The following is an 18045-nucleotide window of genomic DNA, read 5'->3' on the forward strand; positions in this document are numbered from 1 at the left end:
GCCATTTTTCTTTAAACTAGAGAAGAATGGCAGAGATCCGTTTTTTTTCTTAAGTAGTTTTGTGGTCCAGAGTTATTGTTGGTTTTTTGTGTATGTATTTTTATTTCAAAAATTATATTTAAGACTCATATTTTTTAATGCATGAATTAGATTTCCTTCCTTTTCCAGTATTTTTTAAATGCCTTGAGAATAAGGGACTCTGGACATGTTTCAGATATCTTATGTTTTGCTTTTCCCAGTTATATTATTATATTAAATTATTTATTATTTGAGGAAGCTTTGTTTTGAGGTATGAAAAAATATTTGCATTATGATTAGATATTAAGTTACACAGAAAAATTTTGTGATTCCAGGGTGACTTCAGAGAAGATAATTTTAATACTGCGATGCAGGTACTTCGAGATGCTGGTGATTTGGCAAAAGGAGATCAGAAGGGGAGAAAAGGAGGAACAAAAGGTAATTTGGAACTTTGTTTTAAGAGAATTTTACATGTAAATTGTATTTTCAGATTACATTTTTTGGGGTTTTTTTATTTAACTTTTTTCCCCTCAGGAGGCTGTATAAAGATCTAGATAGTGTATGATAAAATTGGGTGAATAAAGTTTTAATCTCTTTTTCCTCTATGACATTTACTGAGATATAGTTCATATACAATTCACCCATTAAAGTATACAATTCAACAGTTATTAGTCCATTCACAGAATTATGCAGCTGTCCCCACAGTTTTTTTATTGAGATACAATTCACATATCATAGAAGTCACCATTTTTAAGAAGGGTACAATTAAGTGGATTTTAGTATATTCACAAAATTGTGCAACTACTATCTAATTCTAGAACATTTTCATTAACGCAATAAGAAACCCCATACCCATTAGCAGTCATTCTTCATTTACTCCCAACCTCTTCCCCACCACCCCTCAGCCTTAGGCAATCACTAATCTACTTTCTATTTCTATTTTCCTTTTCTAGACATTTCATATAAATGGAATCATGATATATGTGGTGTTTTGCAACTTAGCTTGTTTTCAAGATTCATCCATGTTATAGCATATGTCAGTACTTCATTCTTTTTTATAGTCAAATAACATTCCATTGTATGATTTTACCACATTTTATTTATTCATTCTTCAGCTGATGAACAGTTAGGTTTTCAACTTTTTGATTGTTGTGACTAATGCTGCTGTAAACATTTGTGTACTACAAGTTTTTGTGTGAACGTGTTTTCTTTTCTCATGAGAATATACCTAGTGCAATTGCTGAGTCATATGATAATTCTATGTTTAACCTTTTCAGTAACTGCCAAGTTATTTTCCAAAGTGTCTGCCCCATTATACATTGTCATCAGGAGGATATGAGGTATCCATTTCTTCCACATCCTTGCCAGTACTTTAATGTAGCCTGTCTATTTGATTATGGTCATCCTAGTATGTATGAAGTCATATCTCAGTGTGGTTTTTATTTACATTTCTCTGTTGGCTAATGAAGATCCTGTACTTACTGGCCATTTGTTTATCTTTGGAGAAATATCTATTCAAATCCTTGGCCCATTCAAAAATTACAGTCTTTTTGTTGTTGAGTTGTAAGGATTCTTTTATACTCTAGATACTAGACCTTTATTAGATATCTGATTTGTAAATATTTTTTTCCATTCTGTGAGTTAGAGTTATCTTTATTGTTGGTGTCTGTTGAAGTACAAAAGTTTTAAATTTTGGTGAAATCCAGTTTATCAGGTTTTTTTTTTTATTTTGTGGCTTATGCTTTTGGTATCATATCTAAGAGTGCCTTGCCTAACCCAGCATCATGAAGGTGCACTCCTATATATTTTTTAAGAGTTTTGTAGTTTTAGATTTTACATTTAAGTCTTTAATCCATTTTGAGTTAATTTTTGGATATGGTTTATGTACCTTTTTTGCAGGACCATCAAATGTGTTCAAGATTGTGAAGATGATTATGGAAAGAAACTTTCAACCTGTAATTATTTTCAGTTTTAGTAAGAAAGATTGTGAAGCCTACGCACTTCAAATGACCAAATTAGATTTCAACACAGGTACTATATAATTTCAGTATAGTTTTAATGTTACGTGAAAATTAGCGTAAATATATTTCTGGTAAGACATTTTTGTGTATTGTTAGAATTTGCAGTTCACCTTACAGTTACAGCAGTAGTTACATCACATTTGTAAAAGCTTTAAGGCCCTCAATTTATCATTTCTTTTCCTTTCTTCTGTCTTCTTTTATTGGAAGGTAAGTATAATACATTGTTTTATATAAAACCCAAAGACCCCTAGTAAGAAATATTAGACTCATACCTTCTTATACTTCATTGCCATAGCTCTTTGGTTATTGTGGTTTTCTGTCTGATAACTTAAGGTTAGTCTCTTGGTCAGACTACCTTCTGTTATGTTTCATTCTTCTAGAAATCCAAACTGGGAAGACCTGCCCCTGTACCTAACTGTGGTATAATTTTTGAATAAAGTAAAATAACTTCTAGCAAATGAATATATTATTCTCATTTATTAACTGTAAATGTAACCATATAAAAGTCACACAGCTAGATAGCATAGCCTAGGCAAAAATTGCAGCATGCCAAATACCAACCCAGTTGTCATTCATTTCGTCCTTTTACATATCTGATCCTGTGCAGTGAGAAGTAAATAATATCTTCAGTCATGCAGAATCAAATTTCAGTTGTCTTGTTTTCTTTATCAAGGCACAGAACTAATCCCATGATTTTAAAGCTAATTTTTACTTTTCCATGGGTAAAAAATAACAAATGACAGATAACCCATATACCCTCCTAAAGCCAATAATATATATATTTTTTGACTGAGTGAATTGCTCTACTTAGAAATGTTTTCTTATAACTACCAGTGCTGTATGTGCTTGATGTTGCAGGGTTATATATTGATAAAGTCAACAAATATTTATTGACAAATAGTCACTTTATAAGAAGGCAGTGTAATGGTTAAGAGCATAGGCTTTGGAATTGCTGACGTAATGTTAATACCAATGCCCATTATTTGCTCAATGCCTTACTTTCCTTAATAGTGAGTAATAATAATCCCTGTGTCCTATAATTTTTTGACTTAAATATTGCATGTAGATACCTAGCGTAGTTACTGTTACTGCTTTTATAAGATAGTACTTTTTACTCGTGGACTAACTCTGCTAGATCTGTTTTGAAAGGCAATGAATTTTATTAAATAATTATGTAGAAAATTTGATCTACTTTACCTTCTGCCTATCTAAAATAATGAGTCTTTACTTTTACTCTTTATAGACTCTTATTCTTTGCAGTGTGTGAAATTTGTTATCACTGACTCATTTAGATACTTATATACCCTTGGGTTTTCTCTCTTAGATGAAGAAAAGAAGATGGTTGAAGAAGTATTCAGTAACGCAATTGACTGCTTGTCAGATGAAGATAAAAAGCTCCCTCAGGTGTGTGTTTTATGTCATTAAGTAGACTGTGGCTATTAACAGATAGTGTATATTCACTTTGTATTTCCTGGATTTGTTACTATATTATATATTTCACTGTTTGCACACTGCAGTAAATATGTTGCATTGTGCACTGAAATGATAACCTTGATTCTTATTTTGAACTTCTAAGAAGGTGACAAAAGGAAACATTTGCTGCCTTGAAGAAACTTTTCTCTGAAAGCTAGCATGATCTGGAAATTATTGCTTCTGTTCCTAATACTACAGAATTTTTAATGCTAATTTGAAGTCAGTGAATTTCTTAATTCATAAGGCTACCAAACAAAACAATAGAGCAAACCTAAGTTTAATGAGAAATTTGATTTCTACTTTGCTTTAATTAATTAAAGTGGTTTTTTCTTTTGACTATTAGAATTGCCTTAGGAGTTCTAAAATATACTGATGTCTTGTTGCCACTCCAGAGATTCTGATTTAATTGTCTGGTGTGTGTCCTGATCGTTAGAATATTTCAGAAACTCCCCTGGTTGTTCTAATGTGCATCCGAAACTGAGAACTAATGCTTTAGCCCAACCTAATACTATATGATAGTTTTATTTTGTGAAAAGAAAAATTGGAAGGTCATACTCTGCTTACAGATGTTTGCTTTGATTTGTGTGGGATTTATGATAAGACTGCAATTGCATGTTTCTTGGTATTTAAAATGGTATTTAATTTATGAAATCTTATTGTAATTTTTCTTTCCAGCTGAATTATTAGTATCTAAGGGCTGAGCCATGTCTTTATACATACTTGTTATCCTAGCACACTTCTAATAGTAAAATTTAATGGTATTTAATAGTGTTAATGAACTCTTCAGTAATTCATTTGTTTTTAGATAAAGTACATATTTATATTAAATATGCTTTATAGTTATTTATTTTCTTTTGGTTTGAGTTGGCTAGTATTTTTTTTTTTTTTAATTTATTTATTTTGGCTGCATTGGGTCTTCGTTGCTGTGCACAGGCCTTCTCTAGTTGTGCCGATCGGGGGCTACTCTTCATTGTGGTGCACAGGCTTCTCACTGCAGTGGCCTCTCTCGTTGTGGAGCATGGGCTCTAAGCACGCGGGCTCAGTAGTTGTGGCTCACGGGCTTTAGAGCACGGCCTCAGTAATTGTGGCTCACGGGCCCAGTTGCTCCGCGGCATGTGGGATCTTCCTGCACCAGGGCTCGAACCCGTGTCCCCTGCATTGGCAGCCGGATTCTTAACTACTGTGCCACCAGGGAACTCCTGGCTGGTATTTTTTAAGTTTATTTCATGCAGATGCAAACTTTGCTGTCATAACCTTTAATTATTTTAGAGGAGATGAAGTAATGCTGGAAAATTTGAATGAGGAAGCAAAACATTTATCAAGTTTATTTAAACATGCCTTTCATATTAAAGCTAGGACAGAATTTTATTGTGTTTTAAGTTTAATTGTGGGAATATGGGTTTGCTTTCTAGTTTTTCTGGAAAAGTTATATAAAATTTCTTTAAACAGCATTCTTTCTTGATTACTGATTTTTCTTAATTTTGTTAGTTTCACATTTTAAAAGTTCTTTTCCTCACATCTTTTTAAAAATAAAATTGAATCCAATCGTAGGTTGAACATGTACTTCCTCTCTTGAAGAGGGGCATTGGTATTCACCATGGTGGTTTACTTCCTATTTTGAAAGAAACTATAGAAATTCTCTTTTCTGAAGGATTGATAAAGGTATGATTTTATTTTATTTATTATGCCCTAAAATTGTGTTATGTGAGCAGTTTGAAAGTTATCAAGAACACTGTTTGTAGGCAACTTTTTTTTAATTGTTATTTAAGTAAGTCGAACAGAACGGCTTAGGTAATGAACTTATTTTTGTATACAGTGTTATACTTCATAAATTTTGGACTATAGGTAAAAGTCATTTGTTTCTTTTCCTAGTCTTAAAGTAAGAAATGGTATCATTATTGAATACAGTATAGAATTTTCCAGAAGGTGCTGTTTAATTTTCAGACCTGAAGTTGATACTGTAAATGGACTCCATTCTGTATACAGATTAAAAGGACTAGTTTAGGAAAGACAAGGAGAATTGCTGTTTAGACTTATGAAAGAGTTTTTAGGATGTTCTCATTTAAACCAAAGAGAGTCTAATTTAATTTTTAATATTATGTTGATGTCTGTACCCAGTAATGGGATGTTGAAAATGGGAAACAACTCCAAAATATAGTTGTAAGCCTTTATATGATTCATAAATTATTTTATGTTTAAAAATCAGATTAGAGATTTGTCATGAGAACTTCAGCACTAACTAGGATATTTAAAAGAAATTTACTCACCCTAAAGACCATACTTGAGGTATTTTAGATAAAGAATTGGTCACTATTTGTACCTGGGTCCTGGTAAGGCCCTGTTGATGTCCTCATATAGATTGCATGTTTTGTTGAGACCCATTTTAAAGAATCTTTTAAGTGATACTTGTGGATTGTAGAATTCAAATAGAATAACTGTACATAAAGTGAAAAATTAAAGACCACCATTGCCCTTTACTTCCTAGAAATATCCACTAGGATACATACAAATAACATTTAATTTGTAAACAAAAGTGATTATATTACCCACGTTATTCAATTTCTTCATATGCATTGCTATTCATTCTTTTTAACAGATGAATAGCATTCTGTTAAGTTGATGAAATAAAGTGTTTTATATTGTTGCCTATTGATGAAAATTTAGATTATTTAACAGTACTTCAGTGACTTAACTTGTACACATACCTTTGTGTGCTCTTTGGTAAAGTCTTAGATGTGAACATAAAGTGCCACTGATTTTGATCTCCCCTCAGATTTTAAAGGTGTCTCTAAAACCACTGCATCATCAATGAAGAAACCAGGAAATGAGACTGTGTTTAGAAAAATATTCTCCAGCCTAATAATGCTTTGTCCATTAGACCAGTAGTAGTCTCTCCAAGTTACCACCACTGGAGTTACAGAAAGAAAGACTATTTTCCCTGAATTAAAAAATTTCTGGGATCCAAGGGACATTAAATATTATAATATAAATTTAATATACATAATTATATGTAAATTTAATAATTTTGTATATAAAATACTGAAATACACCTCGGATAGCGTGTCTTATTTTTGTAAAATTTCATTAACTAATTTTTTAAATTAATGATTTATTTATACTTGAGTAATTTATTAACGAAACTAGTTTTTCAGTTTAAAATATGTGTTTAATTGTATACTTATTCATTTAGGCCTTATTTGCCACTGAGACTTTTGCTATGGGGATTAACATGCCAGCTAGAACTGTTTTATTTACAAACGCCCGAAAATTTGATGGGAAGGATTTCCGATGGGTAAGTAAAATAATTCATATATTGAAATAACTTTTAACTTCAGTTTTACCTAAGATGATTTTGGCTCATGTAGTCTTTGAGATTTTCAGTTCTAAGTACTTTAAAATTTGTACCTGAGCTAATATGAGTAGTTCATCAAAGTTAAATTTCAGATCCTTTATATTTCTGTCCTTTAGCCAAAAACAAAAACCAAAAAGTAGGTGAAAGAGTTTAGTGATGAGGGATAAGTGTGCAAATGAGTCATGAATGCTTTAATGCATTTAAAATATGTCTAGAATTTTTATTTCTTCAAATTTTAAGTTATTTAAAGCACCTCTACTATAGTGGCTACAGTTGTAGCTCACTGTTTTACTCTTTAGGTTTAAAATAGAGATTTTTTTTTTAACAGGTTTGCACATATGTCTTTCCTAAGGCAAAAGTTGGGATCATGAGTGAAATGGTGAATTGGAGTAAAAATAAATCCTTAATCCAGAAGGAAGTAATTGCTTCTTACCAAACTTAAACTATGGGCCTAGAGCTATGGTAGATACTGAGGATGCTAAATTTAAAACAAAACCAAACTAATCCCTACTGTGAAGAGACTTAGTGCAGGTGGAAGTTTATTTTATGGGCTCTGAGAAATATGTATAGGAAGGATAGAACACAAGAAAAGAAGTTACTTGTATATAAGTGGTCATGGAGGCGTTATAGAGAAGGCCTCTATGTTTTGAGAAGGCCTCAAAGTTTTGAGAAGGCCTCAGAAACTTTCTGTAACTTGTGACTTTTTTAAGTCAAAAGAAGACTATTTCATGTAGAATATAATTTTTAATTGCAAAGTGGATAAAGTCTTCCATATGTTTTATATTTTAAGTTAATGTAAATTTTAAAATTCTTCATCATCAGTTTAAAATTACTTAATTCTTTGAATAAAACTGATGCTACAAGAAAATAAATAAATAAGTTTTTCGTGACTTTACCTGCTCCTTGGCATCCAGTGGACCCCAGGGAAGGGTATGTAGTTAAGTGGGTAATTGAATTTAAGAAAACAACCATTTCTTGATGATTCAAGATCCTAATTATGAAATCTAAAAATCATAATGTGTCAAAATGTAACAATGCCCTTGAGTGCTGTTGAGATTTTATTGGACTGCCTTTTTGAAATGTTCTTTTTTGATCTTTAAGGTTGGTCCCAGGTCGTTAGGTCTGTTTTTGATGCTATCAGTAATATGCCTTCTAGTAGCACAGTGGTTTGCAACTCTTCTTGAGTCAAACATTTTTTGAGAGTCCGAACATGCTGGACCCTTCCAAGAGGAGAAAAGTACACATGTACTTACAGATAAAACTTTGCCCAGTGTTCAGGTGGTTCAATTTTACCCTGAAAGACTATGCATGGGAGACTTACTAACCTTTCTCCCTTAGGTGGTTCTTAGTGATGAATGGACTCTTCTGAATGCCAAGGACATACAGTGAGAAAATAGAAATTGTGCATTTTGTATGTGTTGATTTTTATATTAATCTCATTTGGAAATTAAGAAAATTTGTTATGATCAAGACAGAATCGGTATTTAATAGAGTTTGGGTCATTGTTTGCTTTCTTAAACTTTCCTGTTTTCCAGAATATCTAGTTCAAAGATATTTTTTATGCCGGTGAATTAGCCAGTATTTCTCTATAGCTATTTGATCATTTTGGAGCTAAAATTTAGTTTTGCAACATTATTCTTAAGTGTTTTGCATTTTTGTCTTTTTACTTAAACTTTCCTAAAAGTTCATGTTTTTAATCTTGTTTGCTGTCTTGGAATGTGTAGCTTGTGCTTGTGAACTTTATGATAAGAATAATTTTAAGAATATGTTTTTCACCAGGTTTTCTCCTAAACTTTGCATTTTTAATTATGTTCATTCAGATTTCCTCTGGTGAATACATTCAGATGTCTGGTCGTGCTGGAAGGAGGGGAATGGATGACAGAGGAATTGTAATTCTTATGGTAGATGAAAAGATGAGCCCAACAATTGGAAAACAACTACTTAAGGTAACAAGTTAAGCTTCTGTGCCTTCACCAGGAATTTGAGAAACATACTTCAGGACCACATTGAAATTAAATGTGTCAGTTCAAATACCTCTCTGAGTAGATGAGTTAGTTTACTAAACTGTCTGGGCTTAGGAAGGTGGAAGAGGGTAACTGCTCAAATTGCTGATACTTTGTACCCTACTTTCTGTTCTAATAGGAAAAGAGCAAGTCGTTCAGTGGAGGGGATGGAGATCTGCAGAGGGCAGAAATGTTTACTTTGCCCTCCAAATTTGAGATACCTCTATATCTGCCCACTCCACTGCACAAATCGCTTCTCACTTATCAGCGCAGGAAGTAGGGCAGATATTATCAGTATTGTGCACAGTTATCTTCCTATACCTTTGTAAGCCCAGATAGTTTCATGAATTAATTCTACAATCTACCATTCTAATTCATCCTGTTGAGAGATTATAATATCCCAATAATAAATTTATAAGCTTTATTTCAAATTAACCTGTTCATTTTGCTTGCTTAATATTTGTGTTTTGGATTGTCTAAGATTTTTGTTTTATTTTGAAGAGCTTCTCAAAGAAGTTTGACCTACCTGATTGCTTTCCTTCTCCTTCTCCATGTATTGATAGTAAGGAATTATTAAGCATATCCATAGAGAACACTATCAATAAGATAGGAAGCTTAACATGAATTAAAATATAAAATTAACTGCCAGCTGATTAGCTACTTAAAATAATCTTCAAAACATGTTAAGACATACATAGGTCAATATCTCTGAAATATACTGTGTTCAACTTCTAAGACTTAGGAACTGCATGGAGAATTTGAGATATGGTTGTAGGAAGCCTGTAAGCTGAAGCAAAAATAGGTAAAGTTCTTTTTTCTTTTTTTTCTTTTAAATGTTTTTATATGAGTAAAGACAAAGCTTATCTGTACATATTCATAGTGATCATATGGTGTCTTATTTTCAGTTTTAAAGATTAACACTTGGAAACCCATCTTTAAGTGTCCATATAACTTTAGTTCTTTCTTTTAGGGAAATGGTCAAGACTGAAAATTTGTGTTAGTCTTTAAATTTTGTCGCATATAATAAACACTATTTTTCTTACCTCGTACTCTGTGTATGGAAATAATCGAGTCAGGAGGTAATATTTTAATGGCAGCATCTGGTTCCTTTAGTACAGATTTTTTCATTCCATTTACTTGACATCTCTAGATTTGTTACCCTGTAAGTGTAAATTTCTATTGTCTTTCATTTCATTTAATAAAAGGGTTTTTAAATTTTATTGTGCAAACAACATTTAAGATGAGATCTGCCCTCTTAATAAATTATTATGTGTAAAATATATTGTTGACAGTTGTATAGCAAATCTCTATTTATCTCACTTGACTGAAACTTGATACCCTTTAATTAGTAACTTTCCAATTACTCCTCCTCTCAGTCTCTGACAACTACCATTCTACTCTTTAAATCCATGAATTTGACTATTTTAGATACCTCATATAAGAGGAATTATGCAGGATTTGTCTTTCTGAGACTGGCTTGTTTCATTTAGCATAATATCCTCAAAGTTCATCCATGTTACATATTGCAGAATTTTCTTCTTTAAGAGTAAATAGTATTCTGTGTAGTTACAGTCCTCCCTTGGTATTCTCAGGGGATTGGTTCCAAAACCCCCATGTATACTAAAACACCAAAATGAGAGGATGCTCATGTCTCTTACATAAACAGCAGAGTACTTGCTTATAACCTATGCACATCTTTCGTATACTTCAAATCATCTCTAGATTACTTATAGTATGGAATACAATGTAAACGCTATTTAAATAGCCATAAATACAGTGTATATGGTTGCCTGTGCTGCATGACACATTCAAGTTTTGCTTTTTGGAACTTTCTGCAATTTTTTTTCCCAAGGATTTTGCGAGCCACAGTTCATTGAATCCTCAGATAGGGAACCCGAAGACACTGGGGAACGGCTGTATAGCCATATTTTTTAGCATCAAATTGGGATACTGTAATACTGAAAGAAGAGACTATTAATAATTATATCAATATATCAGGTATAAGTTGGGGTTGTCCTGGGGTCACTTGGATACAATGTTAAAATGCTATGTTGAGTTTAAGGTGATGGAGAATTCAGATAGGTGTATTCTACAGCAGTTTGAATATAGAAGCAGAGCTTGAGGTTGGAAATAAACATTTGCAATATTGAAGCCCCACATTTCTTAAAGGAGGTAATAGTAGAAAAGAAAAATAATAGTAAAAAGTTGGTCTGTTTGCAAAATTATGAAGTAGCTGAAGTTGTCTTTCATTCCTCTCTTCCCCAAGAATGTGATTTTCATACTAACTCCACATATCCCTTTGGCCCTATTTTCAAGGAAAGTGGATAAAAAATAAGGTTTTAGGGACTTACTAACTAACCCCCTAGGGTAAATGGCTCTTGATTTTTCAGGAGTTAAGGAATACCACCATTTGAGACTGTTGAAAGTTCTGCTCCTTCTCCTCATAAAATCATATATTCATACATTTATAATTCTGAATGCAATAAGGCTGGCTTATGAACCTCAATTTAAAAGCCTCTGAATACCCTAACAGTGTTTGTGTAGTTTGCTATGCCATTTAAAGATTTGCATGTTTTGTGACACTTCTAAATATTTCAGCATGTATCTCCCAAGAATTTGGTCATTCTCATTTGGGCACTACATAACAATTTTCAATCTTAGGAAGTATTTGCATTTAGAAAAAAGTATTCCTGGGCTTCCCTGGTGGTGCAGTGGTTAAGAATCTGCCTGCCAGTGCAGGGTACACAGGTTTGAACCCTGTTCCGGGAAGATCCCACATGCTTTGGCGCAACTAAGCCCGTGCGCCACAACTACTGAGCCTGCGCTCTAGAGCCCGCGAGCCACAACTGCTGAAGCCCGTGCGCCTGCAACCCATGCTCCTCAACAAGAGAAGTCACCGCAATGAGAAGCCTGCTCACCACAAGGAAGAGTAGCCCCCGATCCCCGCAACTAGAGAAAGCCCGCAAGCAGCAAGGAAGACCCAACGCAGCCAAAAAATATATATTTAAAAAAAAAGAAGGAAGGAGGGAGAGAGAGAGAAGAAAAGAAAAGAAAAGAGAAAGTATTCCTGAAGAAACACTGTAAGAAAAGTTTAGATCTCAAGGAAGTATTTTGGACATAAACCTTGTTGCAAATTAAGGTCACACTATTGTAACTAGCCCTTCTTTGGTAACAGCCACAATTAGGAGGAGAAAGAGGAATTACCAAAGTGTTGACAAAGACTGGTCTGTAAATTTTGGGGAAACATTTAGGCAGTTTTATGTCATTTCAGGAAGCTGAGAGTTTCAAAATAACTAATTTTTTCTGAATGTCATTTTGAAATAAATTTAGTGTGCTCTATTAGCATAGGCCAGGTTATACTGCAGTAACAAACCTAAATCCAGTAACTTAAAGGTTTGTTTCTCTTTACTTGTTCATTGCACGTTTACAAAAGAGACTATGCTTATTATTGTTTAGGGATTCAAGCTGATAGAGAAACCACCATCTTGAACATTAGCAGTCACTGTGCCAGCAGGGAAAATGTAGCTTTTCACACCAGCAGTTAAATATTTGACCAGGGAGTGATAACATCACTGAAACTTATTTGCCCTCCCCACTGAGGGCAAAATGTGTAATCCTGTCAAGTACCTAGAAGGCAGAGAGCTAAACATACTTGGCCAACAGTATTTTAACTGCTACTGTCCTCGTTGGTGTTTTTTTTCCCCTCCTTCACTTTCCCAAAGATCAACTGTTTTATCACTTTGTATTGGTCATTTAAAGGAAAGAACTTAATACATTTCTGTAGTATTCCTTAGCGAAGACTAAACTGTTAAGCAGTTCAGGAGGTTAAAAATATTGTTATGAATTTATTTTTAAAATCTATAACATTGACATGTTTTTTTCTCTCAGGGCTCAGCTGATCCACTAAATAGTGCTTTCCATTTGACCTACAACATGGTCTTGAACTTACTACGAGTAGAAGAAATAAATCCTGAGTACATGTTGGAAAAATCCTTCTACCAGTTTCAGCATTATAGAGCAATTCCAGGAGTAGTAGAGAGTAAGTATAAAATTACCATAGCAGCCTCATTTAGCTAGGGTAGACCAAATAGCAAAATTACGGTGTCATTGACTGCTTTAGCCATTGGTTTTTTTCTGGTAAGCCAAATCATTGTAACCAACTAGAACATTTTAAAATAAAACACTATCAGGACATAATTCTATGGTTAATTCAAATTTAATATAATTTATTGTTATAGACATATCACATGATAATTCATATTCATGAATAATGATATTCAAAATTAATATAATGCTTTCTAAAGTCAAAGAAGTAAGTGTTCTATTGTAACTGTGTTCAAGTAGAATTGTGTGTTGATCCTTATTCTAGAAGATCGTGGCTGATTATCATATAGAACTGATTAAAATCTAAAACAGAAGCAAAGATTTAAAATTCTGGTTTGGGTAAATCTTATAAAAACAATGCATAGTTGTAAAGAAAAAAAAAACCCAAATTTTGCAAAAGATACAAAGGAAATTTAAGACCATTTGTAATCTCACACAGACAGCCACACAACCACTGCTAACACTTCATGGTTCTTCAATCATTTTTATTTTTCATACATATTTTTCATATTTTTTTCAAAGTCGGGATTAACAATGTTTTGCTAATAACAACAATGTTATTATAGTTGATATCATTTGTTAAACATTTATCATATGGCTAACCTTGTGTTAAATGCTTTACATTAACTCACTGATTCTGGCTTTTTAAAATTTAATTTCAATTATTCTTTGAAAGTATGGTTTTTAATAACTGCATAATATTTTCATTTTATGAATGTACTATGATTTATTTAACAATAAAGGCAAATTTGAGATATCTTTCTATCGTGGATAGGATACTACCACTCAATTTTATGCACCTGAAAGTAAATGAAGTGTAATAATATACCTTAAAAAAATGAAAAGGCTTGGAACATCCAAGTAAGTTAAATTCTCATTTTTTTTACCCTTACCTGGATGACATCATAATTATTTCCTCTTAATTTCTTTGGTCTTAATTAAGAGAGCTTCTTCATTACAAAATATAGAGCTGGAAGAAGCTTTGGCATCATTTTACAGGTGTAAAAAAATAAGGCATAAGAGAAGTTAAGTCTGTATATAAGGTTACACATTTGATTGATGGCAGGTTTGACTTGGACTCCAGTTCCTAACTAACCCATGCTGTTTTTATTAAAGTGTGGGTCATCCCTTTTTAATATGACAAGAATAGATGTAGTAACTTCTCTGGCTGAAAAAAAGACAACAATGAAAAAAATTCTTGGGCTTCAGTGGCTCAGTGTTTGAGAGACCGCCTGCCGATGCAGGGGACTCGGGTTCGTGTCCCGGTCTGGGAAGATCCCACATGCCACGGAGCGGCTGGGCCTGTGAGCCATGGCCACTGAGCCTGCGCGTCCGGAGCCTGTGCTCCGCAACGGGAGAGGCCACAACAGTGAGAGGCCCGCGTACGGCAAAAAAAAAAAAAAAAAAAAAATTCTTGAGCTGGCTGATATTAAGACTTACCTTTGGGCTTCCCTGGTGGCACAGTGGATAACAATCTGCCTGCCAATGCAGGGGACACAGGTTCGATACCTGGTCCGGGAAGATCCCACATGCCATGGAGCAACTAAACCCGTGCGCCACAACTACTGAGCCTGCACTCTAGAGCCCATGAGCCACAACTACTGAAGCCCGCGTGCCTTGAGCCCATGCTTCGCAACAAGAGAAGCCACCACAATGAGAAGCCCGTGCACCGCAACAAACAGTAGCCCCCGCTCGCCGCAACTGGAGAAAGCCCGTGCACAGCAACAAAGACCCAACACAGCCTTAGATAGATAGATAGATAGATAGATAGATAGATAGATAGATAGATAGGTAGATAGGTAGGTAAATTTATATATAAAAAAAGATGTCAGATTTTTGATTTTTTTTTTTTTTTTTTTTTTTGTGGTACACGGGGCTCTCCCTGTTGTGGCCTCTCCCGTTGCGGAGGAGCACAGGCTCCGGACGTGCAGGCTCAGCGGCCATGGCTCACGGGCCCAGCTGCTCCGCGGCATGTGGGATCTTCCCAGACCGGGGCACAAACCCATGTCCCCTGCATCAGCAGGCAGACTCTCAACCACTGCGCCACCAGGGAAGCCCATGAGTCAGATTTTTAAAAAATATTACTTTTTAAAACATTGAAGTATAGTTGATTTACAGTATTGTGTTGGTTTCAGGTGTACGGCAAAGTGATTTGGTTATACACATATATATGTATATATCTATGTTCCTTTTTTAAAATTCTTTTCCATTATAGTTTATTATAAAATATTAAATCTAGTTCTCTATGCTATACAGTAAAACCCTGTTTATCTAATTTATATATGGTAGTGTGCCTTTGTTAATCCCATACTCCCAATTTATCCCTCCCCCACCCTTACCCTTTGGTAAAGTAAGTTACTTTTTAAACTTCACTTTCTATTATTCTTTTGTAATTCCATAGAAAATATCCCAGGTACAGCAGGGGATAGAGGGAGAATTCTCCAAGTATTTTCCCATTTATTTAAAGCCCTTAGGACTTTTAGCTGGGCTCAGATTATTCAATATGACTTTGAACAAGACTGCTACCCACACTGTGAGCTTAAACATTGCCACCAGGACTTCCCTGGTAGTCCAGTGGTTAAGACTTCACCTTCCAGGGTAGGAGGTGCGGGTTCACTCCCTGATCAGGGAGCTAAGATCCCATATGCTAAGATCCCACATGCCTCAGGTTCAAAAACTCCAAAACAAAACAGAAGCAGTATTGTAACAAATTCAATAAAGACCTTAAAAATGGTTCACATAAAAAAAAAATCTTAAAAAGAAAAAATTGGGGGCTTCCCTGGTGACGCAGTGGTTGAGAGTCCGCCTGCCGATGCAGGGGACGCGGGTTCGTGCCCCGGTCCGGGAGGATCCCACATGCCACGGAGCGGCTGGGCCCGTGAGCCATGGCCGCTGAGCCTGCGCGTCTGGAGCCCGTGCTCCGCAACGGGAGAGGCAAGCCCCAACTGTTGTTGCTGTTGTTTTCAGTGTGGTTCTAACTGATTTATGTTTTAAAAGGGTTGTTAACATAACCTCCTACCCCCTGTGTTGCTACCACATACTTGAATCCTCTTGCAATTGAATTATCCTTGCCTTTCCCTTAGCTCTCTTTTTAAAGGGGTGAGACCTGTTTTGCTAATATTTTGGAACCAACAAATAGACTAAATATCAAAAGTATATTTAGTGGAAGAAGTAGGAATTTAAGTGATGAAAGTGATAATTGTGGGGTAGTTGCAACACCTTTAGTAGTTTGCAGGGCTGAGCTGTGTGACCAAAGAGCACGTAGTGTAAGAGGAGATGGGTAGAGGTGATAGGGGCTATCCTCTGTGCTTTTAAATTGCAGAATACATCTTGAATGAAATTTATTTCCATTTCACTTATTACTTGGAAGAGTATGATTCCTTTTGCTATCGATACATAGAATCTTTTCAAGAGACCTGGTGTTATTTTTACCACCTTAAGTATACCAAAATTAAAATGTAGACTGTTATCTTTGGAAGTACAGAATTAATCTTTATTTTACAAATACACTGCTTTAATTTTTACAACAAACTTAAATGGCTGTCATACATGAGACGTTTTTCATTTTGATTTACTGAATCCACAGTAGATTTTCCAGTGAGTCATAGAGTAAAAATTCTTGGGGCTTCCCTGGTGGCACAGTGGTTAAGAATCCGCCTTCCAGTGCAGGGGACGTGGGTTCAAGCCCCGGTCCGGAAATATCCCACATGCCGTGGAGCACCTAAGCCCATGTGCCACAACTCTGAGCCCACGTGCCACAACTACTGAAGCCCGTGCACCTAGAGCCCATGCTCTGCAACAAGAAGCCTGCACACCGTAACAAAGAGTAGTTCCCGTTCGCCGTAACTAGAGAAAGCCCACACACAGAAATGAAAACCCAACACAGCCAAAAATAAATAAATAAATTTACAAAAGCAAACAGTATTTCCCTCATGGGGTTGTGAGAATCAACAACAACAACAACAAAAAATGTTTTTTAAAAAAATACAAAACAAACAGTAAAAATTCTAGGATTTCTGGCTTCCCTGGTGGTGCAGTGGTTAAGAATCTGCCTGCCAACGCAGGGGCACGGGTTCGAGCCCTGGTCTGGGAAGATCCCACATGCCGCAGAGCAACTAAGCCCGTGTGGAGCAACTAAGCCTGTGTGCGACAACTACTGAGCCTGTGCTCTAGAGCCCATGCACCACAACAAGAGAAGCCACCTCAGTAAGAAGCCCACACACCTCAATGAAGAGCAGCCCCCGCTTGTCACAACTAATGAAACCCCACGCACAGCAACGAAGACCCAACGCATCCAAAAATTAATTAATTATTTATTTATTTTAATTCTAGGATTTCACTGTTCCTTTACTGGAAAGAAAAATGGAAAGAGAAATGCAGATTTAATTTTAATCCTTTTGTTTAGTTTCATTAATAGATAATGCCATGGTTAATAGCAGGAGCTGTGGAGTTAGACATGGGTTTGAATACAGACTGCTTCAGCCTTAGTTTGCTCTTTTATGCAATTGGAATAATATCTAGTTCATCCAAATCATGAAAATTAAATGAGATCATTTATGTTAAATTCTCAGTAAGTGCTTGTTTTAATTAATGATAGTAATGCCATACATCAGTAAAGCCATTTAAACTTTAACCTTTTGTAAAATTTGCTCAGTACTGGGAGTAGCAGTCCATTTCCCCATCACTCACAGGTCTGTATCTATTGCACGTTTTATATGATACAAATATACTTTTGGAACCCCATCACCCCTCTCCCTCAAAAGGGGGAAGTTGATTGCAGACTGTCTTAAGAGTTTATGGGCATATCTCACATGCTGTTTCCTAAGATACTGAGGCTTTCTTATGGCGGTACACTGCAGGAAAACCAGCTTATTATACTGAGGTTCCTCTACTTTTTGATTGGTGTGCAAGATATACTTTCCTTAATTTGGGAAAAAGTGGGCTGCACCTAAACTAACTTCCTGGAGTGGTATATATCTGTATTTAGAGTCCTAGATATAAAACACATGTGATTTCTTACTAGATACAAAACACATGTGATTTCTTAAACTGTCTGTCAAACTTTTGATTCATT

The 18045-nt window shown here is 35.0% G+C and overlaps 1 protein-coding gene across 6 annotated transcripts in view; it reads left to right on the forward strand.

The window, feature by feature from the left end:
• MTREX (Mtr4 exosome RNA helicase) overlaps nucleotides 1-18045 on the forward strand; it is a 136109-nt gene that overhangs the window by 50808 nt on the left and 67256 nt on the right. For all 6 annotated transcript variants that reach the window (XM_033852861.2, XM_033852862.2, XM_073802118.1 and 3 more), the window contains 7 exons: nucleotides 354-456; nucleotides 1918-2049; nucleotides 3364-3443; nucleotides 5064-5174; nucleotides 6703-6804; nucleotides 8685-8810; nucleotides 12756-12906. In XM_033852861.2, coding sequence (XP_033708752.1) covers nucleotides 354-456; nucleotides 1918-2049; nucleotides 3364-3443; nucleotides 5064-5174; nucleotides 6703-6804; nucleotides 8685-8810; nucleotides 12756-12906 — 805 coding nt within the window. The remainder of the gene's footprint in view (nucleotides 1-353; nucleotides 457-1917; nucleotides 2050-3363; nucleotides 3444-5063; nucleotides 5175-6702; nucleotides 6805-8684; nucleotides 8811-12755; nucleotides 12907-18045) is intronic.

The sequence above is a fragment of the Tursiops truncatus genome, chromosome 3, assembly GCF_011762595.2.
Source record: "Tursiops truncatus isolate mTurTru1 chromosome 3, mTurTru1.mat.Y, whole genome shotgun sequence".
Taxonomy (NCBI): domain Eukaryota; kingdom Metazoa; phylum Chordata; class Mammalia; order Artiodactyla; family Delphinidae; genus Tursiops; species Tursiops truncatus.